The sequence below is a fragment of the Callospermophilus lateralis genome, chromosome 3, assembly GCF_048772815.1.
Source record: "Callospermophilus lateralis isolate mCalLat2 chromosome 3, mCalLat2.hap1, whole genome shotgun sequence".
NCBI lineage: Eukaryota > Metazoa > Chordata > Mammalia > Rodentia > Sciuridae > Callospermophilus > Callospermophilus lateralis.
Genome location: NC_135307.1, coordinates 16700356 through 16725070, shown reverse-complemented (window position 1 = coordinate 16725070; position 24715 = coordinate 16700356). Strand labels below are relative to the sequence as shown.

The 24715-nt window shown below is 36.2% G+C and overlaps 1 protein-coding gene across 4 annotated transcripts in view; it reads right to left on the bottom strand.

Annotated features, from left to right (window-relative positions):
* Positions 1-23033, bottom strand: part of Eml5 (EMAP like 5) — a 185097-nt gene extending 162064 nt beyond the window's left edge. For all 4 annotated transcript variants that reach the window (XM_076849768.1, XM_076849767.1, XM_076849765.1 and 1 more), the window contains exon 1: positions 22837-23033. In XM_076849768.1, the coding sequence (XP_076705883.1) occupies positions 22837-23033 (197 nt within the window). The remainder of the gene's footprint in view (positions 1-22836) is intronic.
* Positions 23034-24715: the final 1682 nt, after the last annotated feature.

Genomic DNA, 24715 nt, shown 5'->3' with positions numbered 1-24715 from the left:
ACCAATAGACAGGAAGACATAGAAACAGAATGAAAAGCAAGATAACAAATTACCCCAAGCAACCCACAGCACTTCAACAACTGATCCTATTGAAACAACAATGGAGAAAATGTTAAAGGAAGAATTTAGAAATTTCATAGTTAAAACAATCTATGAGCTAAAAGAAGATGTAAGAAATAAACTTCTGGGGTTGGGATTGTGGCTCAGCAGTAGAGCGCTCGCCTAGCAAGGGTGGGACAGGGTTTGATTCTTAGCACCACATAATAAAGATATTGTGTTGTGTCCACCTACAAAAAAAAAAAAAAAAGATTCTCTCTCTTTCTCTCTCTCTCTCTCTTAAAAAAAAAGAAATGAACTTTCAAAATACAGGAAGTAAAAGATTTTTTCAACAAGCGATAAAGACTCTGATAAGAACTAAATGAAAACCCTGGAAATGAAAGACTCAATATATCAAACTGAAATTCAGTTGAAAGCATCACCAATAAATTAGACCACACAGAAGGCCTTGAAAACAAAATACACAATCTTGAAAATAAAATCAAGAATAAAGAAAAAATATTAAAAGACCGTGATTAGAATGCAAACTAAAACAATGCACAACCTTTTCAATGAAATAATAACACAAAAATTCCAAACCTTAGGAAAAGATAAAAAATGCAAATACAAAGGCATTTAGAACCCCAAATAGGCAAGATTAAATAAGATCCTGTCCAAAACACATTATAATGAAAATGCCTAATTTACAAAATAAGGAAAGAATTTTAAAAGCTGTAAAGAAAAAATGGCAGGTCACATTTAGAGGTAAGCCAATTAGGATTTCAACTGATTTCTCAACCCAGATCCTCAAAGCCAAGAGAGCGTAGAATGATATATACCAAGCCCTGAAAGAAAATGGGTGACAACCAAGATTTCTATATCCAGAAAAACTGTCCTTCAGAATTGGAGATTCTGTCTTCCATGATAGGCAGAAACTATAAGTATTAATAAAACATAGTCAATGAAATATTACATGCAGAAGAAATAAAAAATAAAAAACAGAATCACCATAGGGATGAATCTCACTAGAAGCATAGTCAACTAAAGGAGATTTGAGTCTGAATTAGCATTAGAAATAAATCAAAATGTCAGGAAATAACATTTCTCTATAATAACACTGAATAAAAATGTTCTAAATAATCCAATCAAAAGACACAGATTGACAAAATGGATTAAAAAACAAGACCCAATCATATGTTGTTTATGAGAAGCTCACTTTATTGGCAAAGACATGCACAGGCTGAAGGTGAAAGGATGGAAAAAGATATAACATGCAAATGAAGACCAAAAGCAAGGAGGGGTAGCTACTCTCATATCAGACAAAGTAGACTTCAAGCCAAAATTAATCAGAAGACACAAAGATCACTTCATATTGGTTAAGAGGATCACCCAACAAGAAGTAATAAGGATTGTAAATATTTATGCCCCAAACAATGGTGCATCTACATACATAAAACAAGCACTTTCCAGTAAAAAGAATCAAAAAGACCAAAGACAATAATACTGGATGATTTCAACACACCATTCTCACCATTAGATAGGTCATTCAGACATAAGCTAAGTAAAGACTCACCAGATCTAAAAAATGCTAGCGATCAAATGGACCTAACAGATATCTATAGAATATTCTGGCAATCAACAAACAAATTCACTTTCTTTGTTCAGTGGACTCTACTCTAAAATAGATCATGTTTTAGGACACAAAGCTAGCCTTAGCAATTACACACAAAAAAGAGAAATAATTCCTTGCATTCTATCAGATCATAATAGAAAGAAATTAGAAATCAACAAGATAAATAGGTCACTCTAACACCTGGAGATTAATACACTCTTAAATGAAAAATGGATTGTAGAAGAAATCAGGAGGTAAATTTAAAAAAAATTCTTAGAAATAAATGAGAATAGAAATACAACATAGCAAAATCTCTGTGACAGTGTTGAGGTAGTTCTAAGAGTTTATAGCATTGAGTTCCTACATTAAAAAATAGAAAGTTACCAATGAATAATCTAATGTTACACATCAACAGTCCAAAAAAGAACAACAAACTAATTCCATAATCAATAGGAGACAAGAAATAATTAAGATAGGAGACAAAAATTAATGAAATTGAGAAAAAAAACAATACAAAGAATCAACGTAACAAAGAATTGGTTCTTTGAAGAAATAAGCAAGACTGATAAAACCTTAGAGAAAGTAACCAAAAGAGAGAGAAGACCCAAATCAACAAAATTAAGATAAAAAGGGGATACTACCACAGACACTTATGAAATCTAGAGAATCATTATAAACTATTTTTAAAATTTATACTCCAGTAAACTGGAATATCTGGAAGATATCGAACAAATTCCTGTATAAATGTAACCTACCCAAATTGAACCATGAGGATACAGAAAACCTAAATAAACTAATATCAAGCAATGAGATTAAAGCAGCTATTAAAGTTTCCAACAGGGCTGGGGATATGGCTCAAGTAGTAGTGCACTAGCCTGGCATGCATGAGGCACTGAGTTTGATCCTCAGCACCACATAAAAATAAAATAAAGATATTGTGTCCACCTAAAGCTAAAAAATAAATATTTTTTAAAAGTTTCCAACAAAAAAAAGCTCAAGACCAGACAGATCCTCTGCTGAATTCTACCAGACCTTTGAAGAACTAATGCCAACTTGGGAGGCTGAGGCAGGAGGATCCTGAATACAAAGCCAGCCTCAGCAGATTACCAAGGCACTTAGCAATTCAGCAAGACCTTGTTTCTAAATAAAATGGGGATGTACCTCATCAATTCTCAATACCAAAAAATAAAAAAGAAGAACAACAACAAATGCCAATCTTCCTCAAATTATTCCATGAAATAAAAAGGGAGGGAACACTGAAAAATTATTTTTATGAAACCAATATTATCCTGTTACCAAAACTAGACAAAAATACATATATAATTTGGTAAATATCATTCCAGAAGACTTCTAGAGCTTATTAACTTATTGAGAATTTTCATATCTATATTAATAAGGAACAATGTTATATAAGTTTCCTTTTCTTTTAATGTCTTTGCTCAGATTTTATATTAGAGTAATTCAGGACTGAAATTGGTATTATTATTATTTTAATGTTTGAAAGAATCACTAGTGAAACAATTTAGACCAGGAACTAACAGATACAGAACTCCTTTGTGTTATCTTTTTGTTGAGTTTGATAGTTTATATCTTTCAAGGGAATATTCTACTTCATCTATGTTATGAAATGTATGTGTATAGAGTTGTTTATGGTATTTAATACTCTTTAAATATCTTTGGATCAACAGTGATATTTTAAATATTTGTAACTTTTGTCTTCTTTGGTCAGTGTAACTACAAATTGATTAATTTAATCAATCTTTTCAAAGAATTAGCTTTTGGTTTGATTTTTCTCTGTTGCTTTGCTGTTTGCCTTAATTTCCATTCACTTTTATTACCTCCTTTTTTGTTTCCTCTCAGGTTATTTGCTCTTAATTTTCTGATTTCTTAGAGTAAAATCTTAAATTATTGACCTGAGATCTTTCTTTTCTTCAAATATATACATTTAACAATAAAAAATCCTTTAAAACACTTCTTTAGCTGAATTTCACAAATTTTGAAATGTTGTGTTTTCATTTTTCTTCCATTTGAAAACATTTTCTGACTTCCCTTCTGTCTTGTGTTATTGACTTTCTTTTGGGGGCTGGGATGTAGCTCAGTGGTACAGCAATGACTGCCTAGCATGCATAAAGCCCTGGGTTCAATCTCTAGCACTTTTCCCTGACAAAAAGATTTTCACTGCAATTCCATTATGGACAGAGTACACACTCTATGATTTTCATTCTTTTAAATTTGTTGAAGTTTGTTTTACAGTATATGACACGTTGTAAATGTTCCAATGGCACTTAAAAACAATGTGCATTCTAGAGTTATTGGCTCATGCTGTTTGTTATGTCATGAATAATAAAGTCCTTATCTCTGATCCTGAAGTTTCATGTCTGCCAGTATCCAAGAAACAATAAATCTAATTTATTAGTATGTAGGGAGGATAAAAACATTCTCCCAACTGTATTGGTTTGCTATGCTTGATGTGAAAAATTACCTCAAATTTTGTATCTTAAAACAACACAAATATATTATCTCACAGTTCTGTAAAGCAGAAATCTGGTTATAGTGTGGCTCAGTGGGCTCCTCAGCTTACAGCCTCACAAGGCCGAAATCAAGTAGTCAACATAGCTGCATTCCTTTCTGAAGTGTCTGCAGATGAACCAGCTTCCAAGTTAATTCAGAATGTTAACTGAATTTAGTTCCTTGTGGTTGAAGGACAGAAGACTTCCTTCCTCTACTGGCTATCAATTGAGAACCTCTTACTTCCTTGAGGGCATGTGTATTCCTCCTCACATTTCCACTTCCATCTTTAAACCAGCAATGGCACATTGAGTGTCAGGCTCCAAATCTGACCTCTGCAGCATGTCTTCTCCAGCTAAACAAATGCTGGGCCCATGTGGATAATTCAAGATATTCTTGCTATCTTAAGGCCCATTATTAATTATATTGCAAAGCCACTCTTGCCCTGCTTAATGCAACAGGGAAAGGGATTAGTGGGTATCTTTGGGCCCAATGTGGCTACTGCCACTGTCTCCCACACTGTCTCCCACACTGAGTCCACTAGAGAATGTTTATTTTCAATATTGTATTTTTCAGTACTAAAAAATTCATTTTTATAAAGCTTCTATTTCCTTGCTGAATGAGGACTTCTGGTGTTCCATTTGTTTTAAAAGCATTCCCCTTTATTTGTGGCATACAGTAACTACTGCTTTAAATTCTTTGATAACTCAACATTTAGGTCATCTTGGGAAGGATGACTATCATCTTTCCTAAGTTAATATTTTCCTAATTCTTTGAATGTTAATTTTGAATTACATCTTGGGAATTCTGAATAACATTTTATGAACTTGGGTCCTATTAAAATCTTCTAGAGAATGTTAATATTTTTATTTATTTTGGCAGGAAAGTAATCCTGTTCAGGGCATATGTTCCAACTTTCCTACCATAGCTCCCATGTTTAGTTCGGTGTTTAAATACTTTGCTGTACTACTACATGTACTACTACATGTATACCACAGGGGCAAATCTGAAACCTGGATGATTCAGTTCCATTCTCAAAGCCTTTGATCAACTATTTCCATGCCCATGCAGCATTAAGAGTGAGTCAGGGACATCAAATATTGCCTGTGAGATCCTCTTCTTGAATTCTATGACCTCTCTCATTTTTACTCATCCTCCCCAGCTCCTAAGAGCCCCTTTTCATTGTACTGTGGCTAAACATGCAATATGTTAGCCTCTAAACACTATTGGGCATTTCCCATAACTGGGTCTACGACTAGGCAAAAAGCATTTTGCCTATTTTTAAATTGGTTGTTTGTCACCACAAGAATTCTTGAGGACTGGGACTGTAGCTCAGAGGCAGACTGCTTGCTTAGCATGTGTGAGGCACTGGGTTTGATGTTTAGCACCGCATGAAAACAAATAAAATAAAGGCATTCTATCCATCTGCAACTACAAAAAAAAGTTTTAAAAAAAGAATTCTTGAACTGTCCTTAATATAATTATTTTCTCAAATACATGTTTCACATCTGTGTCTCCCAGTTTGTGGATTATCTTTTCATTTTCTTAATGGTAACTTTGATGGAATAAAATAATTTAATTTCTCAAAGAGGTGTTTTATTTTGAACTAATTTTATAAAAATGTTACAAATTGTACAAAGTTCTCCTTTCTTTCATTATTTAGTTGTGTGTTTGTTTGTTTGTTAATTTTGAGGGAGGGTCTCTCTCTTGCCTATGCTGACTTCCAACTTGCAGGCTCAAGGATCCTCCTGCCTCAGCCTTCCAAGCAACTGGAACTACAAGCACAGGCTACCAAATCCAGTTACTATTTTCTTACGTCTCCATCTCACTTTCCTAATATCAACATTTCACATAATCACAATGCAATTATCAGGAAGAGAAAAATTAACATTAGTATAATAATATTCACTAAACTATTATCCAAAATTAACTAATTTTTCTACTAATGTCTTTTTTCTGTTCCAAGATCCTATCCAGGATCCCATGCTACATTTAGCTGATATTTCTTCTTAGCATCTTCCAGTCTGTAACAGTTCCTTAGACTATTCTTGTCTTCCATGACCTTGACATTTCTGAAGAGTTATTTTATAAAATCTCTTAACTATGGACTCATTATCTATTTTCTCTGATTAGAACAAGGGTATACAATTTTGGAAAGATCCCACAAAAATTTTGTTTGTCCTTCCTAGTGCTTAATATGTAGTTCCATATGTTAATCTGTAATATTACTGATGTTGTTTAATACATGATCTCTTAAACTTGTGGCTGCTACTGTAAAATTTCTACAAAGTTCTCTTTGTAGTACCTTAGAGAAGGTACATTGAGATGGCAAATTGTGCTTTCCCTCAAACTTTTACAAACTAACTTTAGCATCTATTGATAAATCTTGGCCTAAACACTTACTACAGCATTCACGTGATCCTCTTATTTCTGTCATTTCTTCTAGAGTAATTATTTGGAATTCTACTATATGGAAGAACTGATTTTTCTCTCCCATTTATTTATTTATATATTTATTAAATCCAATGTGTGTTTATAGATCTATCAGCTTCAACTTATTGATTTTTAAAATCACCAACTTTTTCTGGGTAGAGTGGATAGTAAATATTTTATGCTTTGAGGACTACATAATTTCTGTTACAACTATTCAACTGGGTTGTTATAGTCAAATTGGCTATAAAAAATATGTAAACCATACATTCTCATTAGGAACAACATCTTCTCCAAAGGGGTGAAAACTGGTTCTTATATGCATGGTGGTCTTACTCTTTTATTGTATAAAGCACAGATATTCATGCAGTATGTTAATTAATAGACTGTATATGTGTGGTATTAAAATTTCATTGTGGGTGAAGGCATATAGGAAAAAATACATAAGTACTTTATTTCTCCTTAGGGAAGCAATAAAGAAAATGAGGTTGCAAAGTACTGATGAAACAAAAACTCATGATTCCCAATAAAACTTCATTTACAAATACATCTAAAAAGCCAGGTTTACCCCAGTCTTTTGTTTTGGACTCTGGTTTTATTCTATGGGCTAAAATTTTATACTATCCATTATTTACTTTGTGGCTCAAAGTATTCCATTTTTGGCTTTCAGGAAATCCCTGAGATTGATTTTCATATTCTTTCAATTAGCCACCACCTTATTTTTTTTGAGCACTCACTTTCTTGCACATAAAACATTCCAGTATTTTTTAGATAGCCCATAATAAATAAATTCTAAAGGAAGACCTGATTCCTTTTGTTAGAGAACTGGGTTTATTGAACAAGATCTGGCAATGAGATATGATCATTGTTACTGGAATGTTAGTACTTCTAGGCTGCCTTAGCAATCAAAGCAAGGAAACACATATATGCATACTAAACAAAGTACTTATTTTCTCTATACATTTAAAAATGATTCATATAAATGCCTTTAGATTCTAATCCAAAACTACAGAGTTCATCTAAAACTTCTATCTTATTTATAACTTTTGCCTCTAATAGTAAGAAACTAAGTTCTCACAGTATATAACCTATGTACTTATTTTAGTATGTCCAGATATTTCAGAATGGCTAGCTCTAACAAGAAATAATTTTACTAACTAGATTATAGCATTCTGTACAGTTATTTTTCATCTTTATTCTTATAGTATCCAGTCAACTTTTCAATTATTTAGGTAACTCTTTATGAACTGAGCAGAGGAGAGAGAAGAGAGCTTATAAAACTTCAGTTGGAATTTGTTTCTTTTCCTCTTTCAGTTTTTCTTTTTTTTAGTTTGGTGTTCTCTAAGTAATGCTTAGGCTTTGGTTTGCATAGAAAGTTCATAATCATGAAGCAGTTTTGTAGTTTAAGGGGAAGAGATTTTAAGAGACTAACTATACATATCTGATACTATTTTCAGTTACTGAAGTCTGAAAATTACTTTAATTAAGTTCAACGTATAATTTAAATTTTATAATTCATGATTTTGTGTGTCCTATTTCCCATACATTTTTTTCCTAGAAATTTTAATTTTAGCTCTCACATTTAAGATATACGACTCAATATCAATTACATTTTTTAAAAAATATATATTTTGGGGGGTCCACATGGCCACGGTATCTTTATTTTGTTTATTTACTTTTACATGGTGCTGAGGATCCAACCCAGTACCTCACATGGGGGGAGGAAAGTGCTATACTACTGAACCATACCCCAGCTGCCTCAATTATATTTTATATTGGTGAAGCATAAGTTGGGGCTTATTTTTTCTCCATAATGGATACTTAGTGGTTTTTAGCTTTTCTTTTCTTTCTTTCTTTCTTTTTTTTTTTTTTTTTGGTTCTGGGGATTGAATTTAAGGGGCTTTACCACTGAGCTGCATCCCCAGGTCTTGCTAAATTGCTGCAGATCTCACTAAAGTCTGGATCCTCTACCTCAGCCTCCCAAGGCATGGTCCATCATGCCGAGCTAACTGTATTTTTTGAAAAGACCATCTTTTGAGCATACTTTATATGTTCACAAGACTCATCCAGCACTAAGCAAAAATATTGAGGTAGGTGAGGGCAAGTGTCGCAGTCTGGCTGAGCACAAAATAACCGAGCCACCACAAAAACTTGTACATTCCAACAGCAACTCTTTATTCCCGAACTCTCACTTGTACTCTACACGCACGTTCTGGGAAAAATACACTCCCTCCACCGGGCTCTGCGTACCAATACTCTCAGAACCCAGGAGAACTCCATGGGAACTCCAAGAGCAGGCGCCTGAGGCAGCAGGATACGCCCTATTCCCAGCAGGAGCCACCCTAAACTGGAGCCACCCTAATCCAGCAGGATCCACCCTAATCCCTGAGCAGGGTCACCTTTCAAAGCAAAATGCCATGCATCATTCCTACTTGGCTATGGCTCTCAGCAGGCAAGAATTTCTGAAATAGGCATGGGATCTAATGCACAAGTAAAGGGACTGAAATAGAAGCAGGATGTATGATTGAAGACTAGGTGGAACCTGAAAGTTCTCTTCTAATAGCTCCAATTTTCTTTAAGAGAATGAAAGCATGAGTGCTTTACACATATCTTTAAAGTCAACTTATAGTTACGTTATATTGGTATACTGCTGAACATATAGAGGAATGCAACAACACATATGAATTAATTTGGGAAAGGGATGATAGAAATAACTATTTGAAAGCATATTCCTATTTTAAAACATTTAAGATTAGCCATCCATATTGTGGGCATCATCATATGAAGTATACAGAAAAATAAACAGATTTTTTTGTATGTGGGAAGGGATGCTGGGGATTGAAATGAGGGTACTTTACCACTGAGCTACATCCCCAGTCTTTTTTATTTTGAGATAGGATCTCACTACATTGCTTAGAGCCTAACTAAATTGCCAAGGCTGGCCTTGAATTTGTGATCCTCTTACATCAGCCTCCTGAGTTGTTTATATTATAGGCATGGGCCACTACACCAAGCTTAGATTCTTTTTTAAGTTTTTTTTTCTATTAATATGGCTGAGTTATGGAAACTTGATTAGGTGTCAGCAATGTCATCAAATGCTGCAATATATATTGTTATTTCAAGCATTTAATTTCTAAATCTATCATAACTATAAATAATATATGAAACACAAAAGGGGCTGTAGTCATCTTCATAGATTTTCCTTCTTATATACAATTATGTTAATCAATGTCTCTCTAAATTTATCTCATACATTTCAAATGAGCATTTTACTGCATTAGACAATTCTATTAAACACTTAGCATTCTTCTGTCAACCTTCAAGTCCCTTCTTGACTACAGCTCTAAAATCGACCTCTGCCTTGCAGCTGATAAGCCTGTCTTGTACTTATCAAAGGAGATACTTCATACTTACCACTAACCTAACTACAACTGTACTGGCTAATTCTGGCTTCCCTCTTGTAAAATGAAAGAAATTCCTTGAACTTGTCCCATTATTCTTACTTTCAAGTACTTTAGTCTTATAATTAACTCTTCTGGAATTATTGCTTCTTCATTACTGAGTCATTCCTAGTAGCATTCAGATATACCTACTTTTAAAAATAACTCCCTTCACAACTCACCTATAATACCCCATTTCTCTGCTTTGCATTTGTGGCAAAACATCTGAAAAAAAAGTTGTCCTTTTTTTTTTTCACTCCCTTTATTGCCTCAACATATTCCAAATAGACTTGTTCCTTCTCTTTCACTGGGTTCTTTCAAGGTCACATACAATCTTGCCAAATCTAATGGTTAAGTTGTATATCTTTATTTTCATCCACTTTTTCAGAAGTATTCACACAACTGACCACTACTCTTTCTTTTTTGGAATACTTTCCTGTCTAGGCTTTCCTGATTCTAATCTATCAGCCCCTCTTGTCTCCTTTCATAGGTCCTGCTTCTTATACCAAACCTTTGACTATCAGTGTCTTGGCTATCTTCCCTTTCTTTCCCAAGTGAGTTCATCAAATACCATGGTTTTCAATGCATACACACAGTGATAACCTCCAAATCTAATCTCTAACCCAGAGCAATGAATGTAGCACTCAAATTTATTAAGTTCAAAAGGGCATTTGATTTTCTCTTTACACTCCCAATTTGCTCCTACTCACCTTAGTAAATGGTATCACCATCTACTCAATTGCTCAGATAAAGAATCTAGAAGAACTTGCCACTTCTTCCCCCCCCCCCCATTACATGCAGTCCAACACCCTCATCTCTGCCACAATCCTAATCTGAACCAGCATTCATTTTACATCAGGACTCCTTTGGTAACCTTTGATCACCCATCTTTCTTCCATTATTGCTCTCCTTTAGAGTTTTCTCAACATAACCAGAGTAAATTTTGAGAGCAATATAAATTTGACCTTCTAATTTACCTGGTTAAAAACTCTCCTATAGCTTTCTATTGATCTAGGATATGATCCAAAGTGTCTAGGAAGACATTTACAAGGCTCTATTAAAGACTTCTATCATTTTTCTCTTGGTTCACTACACTCTAGTCACACTGGCCTTTCTGTCCCTTAAAAAGGCCAAGCTTATTACACTCTTTGCCTAGAATGATCTTCCAAATCTCTGCCTCATTAATGCTGTAGGTCAAATATATCTAGCTCAGAGAAGCCTTCCCTAACTCCCCCTAGTCATCTAAACATATTCTATTCATTACCCTATTTATCAGCTACCTAATACTATTATTATAAATTTACTGTCTTACTTTGCCACTAGAATTTATACTCCAAAAGGACAGAAATGTTGCTATTTTTTGTTGATATTAAAACCTGAGGACCTACAACAATAACTGGCATATGGTATGTATTTAATCAAAATTATCCTTATGTGCAATTATTTTCATGGTATCATCTTTTATAGCATCAAAAATTTGAAAACTACCTTAATTCCAAACATCTAAGAAATGGTTCCATAAGTATGGTACACCCACAGGACAGACTCTCATATAGTCATTAAAAATAAGTATGGGTTGCCTCACACATGGAGGGCCTTCAGTTCAACTCTCAGTACTGCTGAGAGAATTTAAAAAACAAAACATGTATGGGGATTTTCACAATACTGAGGAAAGGTTCTGTTATAATGTTAAGTAAAAAGCACAGAATTCAAAATTTTATACATATTGTGACCTCAACTATTTATGAATACACGTAACAAAAAATGCTTAAAAGGGAATAATCTAAAACACAACAGAAATCTCCCTAGATTTCATGATTTTTGGTAAACTTCTTTCTTATTTTTAATGACTTTCAATTTTCTATAATAAATTACATATTAATAATTTAAATAATAACAACCCTCTAGTAAAGAACCTAGCAAGCCTCTCATAATCCCTATTATATAGATCTCAAATTTCTAGTCTCTTTATATGGCTCTAAAAACTGCCTTTTTCAATGCATGCCAGGTTCCACAAAAAATTTCTGCCACCATGTGTGGTTTCTATATGTTAAGTACACTATCCAAAGTTAACTAACAATTAGTAAAATCATACTGCAACCAAGTAATGATGACCAATCTTTCAACTTGGTAGTTAGTTATCAACTATGCTGCAAGACTTAGAATGGCTTTTCACTTTCCACTTTTGGTTGGGAATATGCCTGCTCCCTAATGACCTTACTTCTTATAAAGATATGGGCACTAAAACAGTCAAACCTGGTTACATCATTATTTATACTGAGTAAAAACAGCAAAAACTGAACTGCCTATGGCAAATGGCCTCACCAGTCACCCACATATTGAAATGAATTATGTAATACAACCTTCCACAATAGAGGCTGTTAGTTGCATCTTAGTATTATATATTCTGACCAAGAAAGTAAATTCTCTTCAAGTGATAGAGATTCTAATGGATTTGGGGTAGGGAATGATGTCTTCTTTGGGTGAGAAGTTAAGTAGATATATGATTCCCAGGAACAGGGAAAGCAGAAGGATTTCCTTGACATGGAAACTGATAGCAATTGTGAAATGGTTTTTCTAACTGGTGTGATTTGGGGTAGGGAATGATGTCTTCTTTGGGTGAGAAGTTAAGTAGATATATGATTCCCAGGAACAGGGAAAGCAGAAGGATTTCCTTGACATGGAAACTGATAGCAATTGTGAAATGGTTTTTCTAACTGGTGTGAGAAACAAGACTAAGTTGTACACTTCTCTTACCACCAGTTTATTTCTGGGTCTTTCATGTCAGTTAGACATTCACTGTTCTTCCACACATTCCATATTTGCAATACACATGGCTATGACAGCATCCTTCTCAGGCCTCATCCAGAGGTTCACATCACCCATATTTTGGCAATGAAACAATCCAGAATTCTCACCTCACATCCAAACTATCTCTGTTTTATCCCTATATTACGCACACATTGGATTAAACTAAAATCAGGTATTCTCCCCATGGTTGCAAAGAACAAGGTAACCTTTGGAGTGAAATCTCAGTTAACATCTTCTATAATCACCATCTCTTACTTAGTAATCCAACATAATATGTGTTGCCTGCCCCAAGGGAAAAAAATTAAGAATTTCATTTTATCATGAAACACCTGCTGATAACTCTCCAAATATCTAGATATTAGTGTACAATGTCCACTTTCAGTTCTATACCTATCCTCTCATTGTAGCAATCAACCAACACAAAACAAATATTTAGCGTTTTCTACCAATGCTTACTACTTCAGGTGTGTGTGCATATCAACTGTTGTAGAGTGGGCACTATATTTTACTCAGTCTTTTAATAACATAATCCAGGGCTGCGGATGTGGCTCAAGGGGTAGCGCGCTCGCCTGGCATGCGTGCGGCCTGGGTTCGATCCTCAGCACCACATCCAAACAAAGATGTTGTGTCCACCAAAAAAAAATAAAAAATAAATATTAAAATTCTCTCTCTCTCTCTCCCCCCCCCTGCTCACACTCTCTCTTAAAGAAAAAAAATATAATCCACCTTTAATTTATATTGGCCAATAGAGTATGATACTGTAGATAGGATCCATAATTAAGACATTTATTCCAGCTCTTGCTGTCTTTAGCCAATATGACAATGCCATATGCCATCCTATAATCAGAATAGAGTCCAGCGTAGCCAAGGCAACTTGTTTACACTGGCTAGGAATAACCCTTTGTCAGAATATTAATTCCTATTGAAGACACAGTGGAGAATACTTGCTAGACTTAAAGGCGAGCAGTCAGTTGCTTCATGCTTGATTAATGGCAACATGTAGTCACAGCCCTACAAAATAAAATATTCCAGCATCTTTCCCTTAATGCACATAACCCTAGATTGTTATTTTATCTTTTTCTCTCATTTTTTATGCCAGGGATTGAAACCAGGGCCTCAAAACATATGCTAAGTACATATTTTTCAGCCTCCAACCCCAAGGTGCTATTTCAACTCTCCAGTCATAAACTCCACTTGAGAATTTCATAGAGTGGGGATGATCTGTCCTTCTCATGGGTATTTATGTGTCCCATCAAATGTTAATATATCAGATGTTTGGTCTATTTATGATTAGAGATTCTGGCTCCAAGAGAAAAATTTATTAATGTAAAACCTCAGGATTTTTATAACCCAAACCATTTAGCCAAACCAACTGCATCTACTTCATGAGGCTGTTGAAACCATCACACCTGAGGCACTGGGTTACAAAAGACCTCATCTGATACTATTCCAGATACAAACAATCATATACATATCTTCCAGGTCCCCAGAAAATGAGCTTTTGTCTGGACTGGTGAGGTAGTGTATCTTTTGATGTTTTTAGCCCTGATGATACTGAGTAGAGCCATCAACAGAAAACCGTACTAAGAATTTCTTTTTTAGTAATAAGTCTCTAAACAGATGTCAGCATGGGATAGAGGGGCTTAGACAATAAGACTAAGGTATTGAAGAGAGTCCTGGTAATTGGTAAATTAGCCACATTGCATAAGACAAAGTGAATGAATTGGGTACGCCCCGTTTTTCAGATTAATTTCTTAAACATGGATTACTACTATGTAGTTTGCAGCCTTAGCTACATATTTGAATCATCTGGGAAGCTTAAAATTTAAAAACTGAAGGAAACAACAACAAAGAAACTACAACTGGGCCCCATCATAAACAAATTAAATCAGAATTTCTAGGAATGAAAGGTGGTTTTATTTTGTTTGTTTTTAACTGTCCAAGTGATTCTAGTATGTAGCCCGGTTTGGGGATCAAGAATTTAGAGCAATGGTTCTCAAACTTCAGACTATATCAACATCACCTGGAGGTGATTAAAACCAATTGCTTGATCCACACCTAGAGTTTCTGATTTGGTATGTATGGGTAAAACCTGAGAATCTGTACTTCTGATGAGTTTCCAGGTGATGCTAATACTGTTAGTCTGAAGATGACACTTTTGAGTAGCAAGAATCTAGGGCTGCCAGTCATATGCCATTTTTTTTTTAATAACCAACTGAAGTTGGAGTTGCAGAAATAAATCTTAAAAATGCTAGTTCTATGTATTAATAATGACTCATTTTGAGTTCTTTTTTCTCCCCCATTTTCCTGTCAGGAAATAACAGACTCCTGGGGAGTCTTGTGATTATAATCGCAAAACAGCTATACTTCCACTAAGATGAAGTGGTCCACATCTTACCTTATGCAGTTGATCACTCCTTTGAAATACATTTCACTTGCCTTCCATGTCCCGATCCCCGCCACCCTCTGTTTTTTCTTATTTTTCTCAGGACACATTTTTTTTTTTTTAAGTTCTTCAACTCTACATTTAAATGTTGGAGTAACAAAGGAATCAATTTTTTTTTAGATCCTTTCTCATAATACTTGCTCCTTTAGTGACCTCATCCAGGTTCACTGCTTTAAATGATATATACATGCTGTTAACACCAAAACTGACACTAAGCCAGCCCAGATTGCTTTCTTCAATTATAGACATGTATGTTCATCTGCCTAATTTTCAGCCCTACTTCAATGTCTATTAGGTACCACAAACTGAACACTTCTTAAATAGAGCTTCTGATTTTCCCTCCTCCCAAAACAGAAAATTTACTCTTGCCAATTATTCCTACTTCAGTAACTGGTAACTCCATTCTTCCAGTCATTCTTACCAAAAATTCTGGGATCACCATTGACCTTTCTTTTCTCTCATAATTTGCATCTGATCCATTAGTAAACCATACTGCCTCTGTCTTCAAAATACATCCAGAATTTGTCCTTTCTCATTACTTTCACTGTTACCACCAAATCTCTTGACTGGATTTAGATGTTTCCCTGCTTCCATCCTGCCCCTCCACCCATCAGTCTGGTTTCAATATAGGAACCAGAATAACTTTGTTATAAATTATAAGTCAAATTGTATCATCAATTTCAATTAATTTTTCAAATAATTTCCAGTCTCAGGTGGGAAGGCCAAAAATCCTCTAAACAGTCTTCACAATCGGCCCCCACCACCATAACCTCATCAAACCTCATTCTTTACTATTGACCCCCAAGTTCACTCTACTCCAGGCATACTTACTGATCCTCAAATATACTAGGCCTTTTAGTCAGAGCTTTTGCACTTGATAGTCCTTTTGCCTAATGTGTCATTCCCTCCTAGTTACACACAGTAACTAGGTACTTCCTCACCTCGAAGTCTCAGCTGTGCAGAGAGACCTCTCTTGCCAGACTGTTTGAACTCTTCTCAATAGCCTTTTATCTCACTTTCCTGCTTTTTCTCTCCTTGGCTCTTAGGAAAAACTTTACATAGGTAAATAAATATGTACATACACACACATGTATAAAATTTACCTGGTTAATTCCATATATGTCCTCCAAGTAAATATAAACTCTCTGAAGGTGTAGAAGTTTGCTCTAGTGCTAAGTACAAACCCTAGAGAGTAATACTCAATAACTACTTGCTGTAAGAATAAGAAAGTAAAAAAAAAAAAAAATAGAGATATTACAGATGCCACTTATGAGTGTTTTAGTGCCATATATTCAGTAACCCTACTACTGGTTGATTTCATATCCGAAGGATATGAACAAAATGAAATCAACTTGTCCAAGAGACTCTTGGGTTTACTGCAGTACTATTCATAATAGCCAAGACATGGAAATGATATAAATATCTTTCATGAAAAACTTAAAGATGAATTTAAAAAATGTGGTACATATACAAAATGGAATACTATTTAGCCAAAAAAAAAAAAACCCACAAAATCCGAAAACATTTAAAACACAAAAGTACAGCATGAATAGAACTGGAGATGATAATTGCATCTTAACTATTTAATTATTAAGCAAAATAAGTTGGGCACAGAAAATGCAAATATCATGTGATCTCATCTATGGAATATAAAAAAAGTTGAATTCATAGAATTTGAGAGTAGAATAGTGGTTACCAGAGGATAGAGAAAATAGAGGGGAGGGAGGACAGAAAAAGGTTTATCAGTGGGTATTAAGTGATAGCTAGACGAGAGCAAGAAGTTCTTGTATGGATTGCACAGTGGGGTGATTATACATAATGACAATGTACTGTATGTTTCATAAATCTAGAAGAAAGGATTTTGAATGTTTTTACCATAAAGAAATGATGAATGTTTACATGTTTATCCTTATTTAAATATTAAATAATGTATATATGTATGAAAACATTGCATGGTACCACTTAAATATGTACAATTTTTGTGTTTTTATGTATCAGTTAAAATTTTAAATTAAAAAGAAAGTATTTTAAGAAGAGAGTGACCAACTGTGTCAGATTAATAAAAAAATCAAAGATGAGAACTGATAACTGGGCACTGGATATGGCAATATAGAGGTCATTTGTGATCTTGACAAGAACTATGACAGTGAAACAGAATACAGCCAAGGATAAAAGTAACTAAAAGATAGTACAAACAACTCTTTCAAAGATTCTGGATTCAAAGACTACTACATACAATGTTACTTTTTCCCAGAATTCTATACCTTCATTCATTTCTTCTGATGACTATTTCTATCCATTTCCTTATATAAATTCTTCATTCTCTAAAAAACAAATTGAGAACTGTTATGTCCCCATGTACATACCATAACATAAGTATGCCAGTGTTATCCCTAGCACATATATTATTCTAATTGATAATGTACTTCATTGAATTTCTAAACTCTGAGATTATGTCAGGGACCTTTGCACAAAGAAGATGCGCAAAAATATTTCTTTGATGAATGAGAAACCTTTAAATAACAGTAAGTTTTTAATAGCTTCTAAAAGCTCATTCCATATGTTTTCCATAATACATATCCAAGATCTTCTATCTTATTAATTATTGGCATATTTCATGTAAGAATTATTAAGCAATAAAATAATTAAAATGCAAATCTAAAAAATTGGCTTTCTTCCTAATTAAACAATAAAAATATAGTCAATACATATTTATGACAATCTTGATTCTTATTCTAGATTATTCTTTTTTTTTTTTTTTTTGGTACCAGGGATTGAACCCAGGGGCACTCAACCACTGAACTACATCACCAGCCCTTTTATTTTTTATTGTAAGACAAGCTCTAAGTTGCTTAAAGATTCATTAAATTGCTGAGACTGACTTTGAAATTGGAATCCTCCTCCCTCAGCCTCCCAAGCCACCAGGATTATAGATGTGTGCCACTGCACTCAGCTAGATATTTTCTACTTTTTTGCCTTAATTTTATACCTTAAATTATGCAGCATTTTAAAAGTAAATAAGCATAAATATTTTGATATCCAGACACATAAAAGGAAGTCTTACTAAACAGAATCATTACAAAGCTGTAAAGCTAATTCACCTAATTCTATTTACTTAAACATAGGGCATTTTATTAAATCTGTATACAGTTTAATTATTTCTGAATTACTACTATAGATTATTCAATGCTTAATAAAATGCTGGTATCAGATTTGAGGGGAGAATTTATGTTCATTTCTCAACTGCTTATGTTAAGAATACAGGATGGCAGTGTGTTTCCTTACCAAAAGCATCTGAGGCACTTTTTAAAGAGCAGATTTCCAGCTTCCACCCTAGAGAGTTCTGAGAGTGCATCTGAAAGAAAAGCTGGAAATTTGTGAAAAGCTCTTCCAATTATCCTTTTTTTTTTTTCAGGGGTGGGTACTGAGGATTGAGCCCAGGGGCACTCGACCACTGAGCCACATCCCCAGTCCTATTTTGTATTTTATTTAGAGACAGGGTCTCACTGAGTTGCTCAGCCTTAGTTTTGCTGAGGCTGGCTTTGAACTCAAGATCCTCCTGTCTGACTCCCGAGCCACTGGGATTACAGGTGTGTTCCACCAAGCCTGGCTCGCTTCCAATTATTCTAATGATCAGCCAGGTTTGAGAAATAACAAACATAGACTACAAGAAAGTTTGCAGTGATTCCTGCCAGATCTTAAAAAGTTGCTACTGGACCCACATAAACACAAAAAAATATTGATCACATTAATATCTATTCTGAATTGCGTTTTCAAGTAGACTTTTGTTGAATGAATGAAGATCCCTATGCCATAAATACTGAGCTGTTACAAAATATTGTTAATAGATTACAGTGAGGTTTGATCAGTTTTAATTCTTAAGAATACCATGTACCACAATTAAAGAGTTACAACACCAACCATTTTGTCTAAAAAAAAGAGCTATACCTAAAAACAGTGAATTATAATTATTATTCTAACCTGCAACCATATAGTATGATATACTTTTCAAAGTATTTCAGATGCACTGCCATTTATACTCCCAATCATTCTGTGAAATACATTCACCATGTTTTAACAATAACAAAAAATGCACTCCAAAATCTATTTCTACAAAATATGAAAGTAATGAGTCCTGGTCATCCCTATAAGGAAACCAGAGGCAAGTTAACATCAATGGTCTTCACTGATATAAATTATCTAAAAACTTTTGATAATACCCGCTACAATAAGAACAAACTTACAAAAAAAATGGTGATTAGGCAGTAACTAGGAAAATAAATTTTAAAAGCTATCACATCCTCTGGTAAGACAACTGACAAAAGTATACAGTCCAGGCTACTGATGTGTATCTTTATGATAAAACTAGTACTAGTCTATTATATTTTATAACAGTCTTAAACACATTGTGAACACACCATAACTAGAGAATTATACCAATATAATTTGAATATATAGAAAAATAACTCAGAAAGTCCTGTATTATTTCTGATATGCTGATGTCCATTTCCATATATAAACCAGTTACTGGAATAAATACTAGTAAAGGATAAGTGACTGCAGAAGTATAGTATATACAGAGATGTGGCAAACAGAAGACAATTACAAGTAATGCAGAAAAAATGATGAGAAGTCAGATGAGATGGCACCATCACTGGCAATCCTAGATGACAGGAAGATTATAGGAGAATCACTAAACAAATGAAATAGTGTCATGATTCAATCTTTTTTTTTTAATACTTATTTTTTAGTTTTCGGAGGACACAACATCTTTGTTTGTATGTGGTGCTGAGGATCAAACCCGGGCCGCACGCATGCCAGGCCAGCACGCTACCGCTTGAGCCACATCCCCAGCCCACATGATTCAATCTTTACAACCAATACAGCACTTAACATTTTCAAATTCTAAGGACAATGACCTGCTCATTTTGGAATAAACTTAGACCCAAATTAAGTCATATTTGACCAATAAGTTTTAAGTAAGTTTTAAGCAAACATGGAAACAAAGCCAATGACGAAAATAGTATTTCACTAATGCTTATATTACAGTAACATTGTTTTTCCACAAAGCATCACATTTGTGAATGCTACATCTTCTGCTGTTATATAATTGAAAATTACTGGAATAGTTTCTTATAAGTCAAACACTGAATTGAAAAAAATTCAAGTTTTAATATTTGCCTGATCTATTTCACAAGACACCTTTAATAGGTTTGTTCTATTTCACAAACAAAAGCGATCTCCATAACTACTATGAAATTTTCTGATCCCTTTGACTGATTTCTAAATTATATTCCCAGTACTATATTAAATTTGTGCCACCAATTTCAATATGCTATATGACTCAGATTTTCCTACTTCATTGCAACTTTTCAGAAAACTTAATTGCTATAAATTATTTAATTATGTATCATTTGCATAAATCAAGCATGTATTTAATTATGCAAAATTATAGTATGTTTGTCATTTTGAAATATTTTGAGATATAAATACTGTGCAACTATTCCATAAGATGGCAAAGGCATTACCTTCCTTACAGTTTATTGACCAGTTCTAAAAATTCAAGTAGTGTGATATATAGTAAAGCCTCTAATTACTGCTGGAAGAATAAATGAGACATAATTTACCCCAACAAATAAATCATATCTAGTTTGGGAAGGCTTTAGTATCATACTTCTCTCATAATCAACAAGGAGTAAAAATTCATGTGCACTACAAAGACCTCAATATCCTTCACACCAGCAACACTTACTGAATTCAACCTAACTGACAATATCTGGAGGAGGACTTTAGTCTAGACTGCTTGATCTAAGTAAAGCTAGGATGCCTGGTGCTCTAGGTGGCAGAATACATGGAAAAGAAGAGGAGAGACTTGAAAAGATGCGGGGGGGGGGGGGGGGGGGGGGGGGGGGGGCTGGAGTAAACTCTCCTCTGGGGGTGAATAACTACATAAATAATTACTATGAGTTAATTTGGACTGTTATACTAGTTTTGTAACCCTAATCACTACTACTACAAAAAAAAAAAAAAAAAAGAAGAGAAAAAAATACTAATTTGAGGAAAATGAAATGCCTTGTCCTTTCCACAGCAATACATTAGGTACAATCTGGAAAATTTTCACTTTGATGTCTTTTTAAAAATTATTTTTAAAAAACACTCTTTAGTCCCTATTCTACAATTTCAATTTTTGATTTTAGTTTTACTCCATCTTGTCCTACCTTTGGTTTGTTCTAGTACTCCTTTTCCCTCCTAGACATTACAGATATACAGAGATACGAAACAGAACAACTTAAGCAATTTAAGTACCACAACTTATTGCCTACAAGACATCAAACCAAGATAGTGGATTTAAATCCTGTGAAACATACATAAAGGAATAAAATTAAGCTCCAAACTCAAACACAGAATCTCTGTTAAAAACCCAGAAGCATGGCTGGGGAGGCTGAGGCAGGAGGATCAGGAGTTCAAAGCAAGCCTCAGCAAAAGCAAGGCACTAAGCAACTCAGTGAGATCCTCTCTCTAAATAAAATACAAAATAGGGCTGGGGATGTGGCTCAGTGGTCCAGTGGCCCTGAGTTCAATCCCCACTATCCCCCCAAAACAAACAAAAAACAATAAAGAAAAAAACAGAGAACCAACACATACACATTCTCAAAATCTTTTTTAATATATAATTCTCCATAAAGGACAAGAATTGTGCTTGAGGCAATAATCAATAGCCCAGGGTAATTGCTGAAGCTCCTAACTTTACCACAAAAGTTCTACTGAGATATTAATAGAAAATTCCGTTTAAAATATACTGCTTACTAAAGAAATGTAAACAAGCACTGGGGCAAACTTTAAGATACTGTTTAAGAAAGAATAAAAACTATATATACACATCCAACACCTGTGACTTAAATAAACTAAAAAGGAAAGTAAGTTTATTGAGAAGTACCTTAATGAAGATGAACCAAGAGAACTGGAAACCAGTGGAATTATTTGCTTATGAGACCTACCCAAAGCCGCCTTTGGGTACGCAAATTTTAACCTCCAATGAAATGCCTGAGGTTGGCTGGGTTTCTTTCCTATCTGCTCATAATTGCAGGCAGTGAAACCTGAACTAATAATTATGGCCAAGAGGTGAATGCCTTCCAGCGTGCCACCGCGGGGCACACCCCATGACCAGCGGACAGCTAGCGGTGCTCTGCTGAGTTCTCTATTAAGGATGTTTCCCCTGGCTCTTTGAAGAATTCGTTTAATAAAAAATCTCTCGGGGACTTTTTAAAAAACAGAAAAGTGCTAACAAAATAACCTTTTCGCAGTTTTCATAATTTAGATGGGTGTATGTTGCAAAGCCATCAAACCGAACTCCCGTGAGAACCTGCGGACCTGACCTTACAGGGTCGAGAAGGTCCCTAGATAGGAAGAGGGGGAAAGCAGAGCACCTATTGGGTGGGCTCGGGACCCGACAGCTGCAGGTCCTACTCCCAGGGACGTCGCCCGCAGCAGCACCGACAGGTGCAAACTCGAGCGCGCGCTGCAGCGCGGCGGCGGCAGCCCCCCGCCCGTACCTGATGATGTCGTCGCTGTGGCCCCGGTAGAACTTCTGCCGGTGCTCCCGCGGGCTGTACACCACGCCGACCCCCGCCACGAAGTACACGATCTCCTTGGCCGCCGTGTAGTAGAGGTTGTTGCGGCACTGATGGCCCCGGTAGCCGTACACCCACTCGAGCCGCAGGTGGCAACTCGGGGCGCTCCGGGCCGCCATGTCGCGGCGCCCACCCCGCCGCTCCGGTTCGGGCCCGCGGCGGCCGCGGGAGGCAGCGGCCCCGCGAAGAACGCCCTCCCGCGGGCGGCCGGAACTTCCCGCCCGCCGCGTCCTCTAAGCTGCGCCCCGCAGGTGCATCTCGCCGGTGTGGCCGCCGCCGCCTCAGCCCACGGGCGGGAGGACAACCCTCGCCTCGCGGAACATGCTGAGGGCCACGGGCGCCGCCGGCCGTCAAGTGGGTGCCTGGAGCCCTCCGCCCGCCTCCGCTCGCCGCGTCTGCTCAGCCCGCAGCGCCGAGGCCGTGAGAGGAGGAGAGCGAGGGGCCCGCCTCCAGCCCGCAGCGCCGCGTCTCAGCCGCCGCCCGCGCACCAGCTTGCGGCCCGGGTCACCTGCGGCGCTCGCGCTCAGCCGCGGCCTCGTCGCCACAGCCCGGCGGGCCCGCGCCGCGCGCTCCCGAGCCGAGCTGCGCTGAGCTGAGCGGCGGGCGCGCGGTCCCGCGCTCGCCCCGCCCCTGTCGCGCTCGCCCCGCCCCGCCCGGAGCCGGGAGAGGCCCGGAGTTGCCAGGGCCGCAGCCAGGGGGGAGGTCCCGCACGGTCGCTTTCCTGGCTAGCCAGCATCCCGAGCCCCAGTGGCCGGTTCCCACCCGCCTCTCAGGCCCTGGGCGAACCCTCGGGGACCCCGGGTTCCCGTTGCCCGGCGCCCTTGCCCAGGAAACGCCTGCGGGTCCCTCCTGGCGCCTGCACCCGACCTGGGCGGTCTGTGCCTGGGAGTTAACACCAAGATGCTAACTTCATTCTTTTTGCTTTTCTCTGGCACCTTGCGTTTTTCTTGCTGCCAGGTAGTGATATTTGATTAAATGGGAATAAAATCGGACTTCCTAAGCGTACATTTGACATGTCAGGTCCAATTTCCTAATAAATAGCAAAGATGTCTGGACTTAAAAAAAAAAAATTGCTGTTTTGGATATCGCCCATAGCCTCTTGATTAAGTGATATCTTGTGGGGTATGTCATATGTCATAATAATCGCAAATCAGATGGTTTAAATCTTGTGATCAATTAGAATGTCGGAGAAAAGATGTTGGCTATTTAAATTTAAGCAGTATAATTAGAAAAGATTAAATATTTTGTTGCTATAAGTTCATGATATATTAATTACTGGTTACATGTAATTTTTATGAGATGGGGTTTAAAATATTTTCAGATTTTTCAGCACAATGTGTATAGATCCCATGATACATATTTAAGACTCAGATTAATAACAGATTTAAGTAATTTATTTCCTATTATCATATTTTCCATTACAATTTTTAATGACCCAAGGGTAGAGTGTGAAGTAAAAACATTCTTAATTAAACCATCCTCAGATGACAACTGAAGACCCAAAGAGATGGCTGAGGCACAAAGGTAGCTAGAAAATGAGCCAGTAATGAATATTCAAGGAAAAAAAATAGTTCTTACCCTCACAGCTTTATATAATCTATTATTACTAAGGTCATATCAGAAAGTTCTATCAGGCTAGATGAGATACCAACATCCAGAACCTTAGAAAATAAAATAAAGATGTGGGGTAAAGAACCAAAATGTTCCTCAGATCTACAAGTGGACATCTGTTAGACATTTAAAATAAAAGATACAATATTCCTTCTGGTCATCTATTTCTTGAACTGTGAATTCCTAGTAT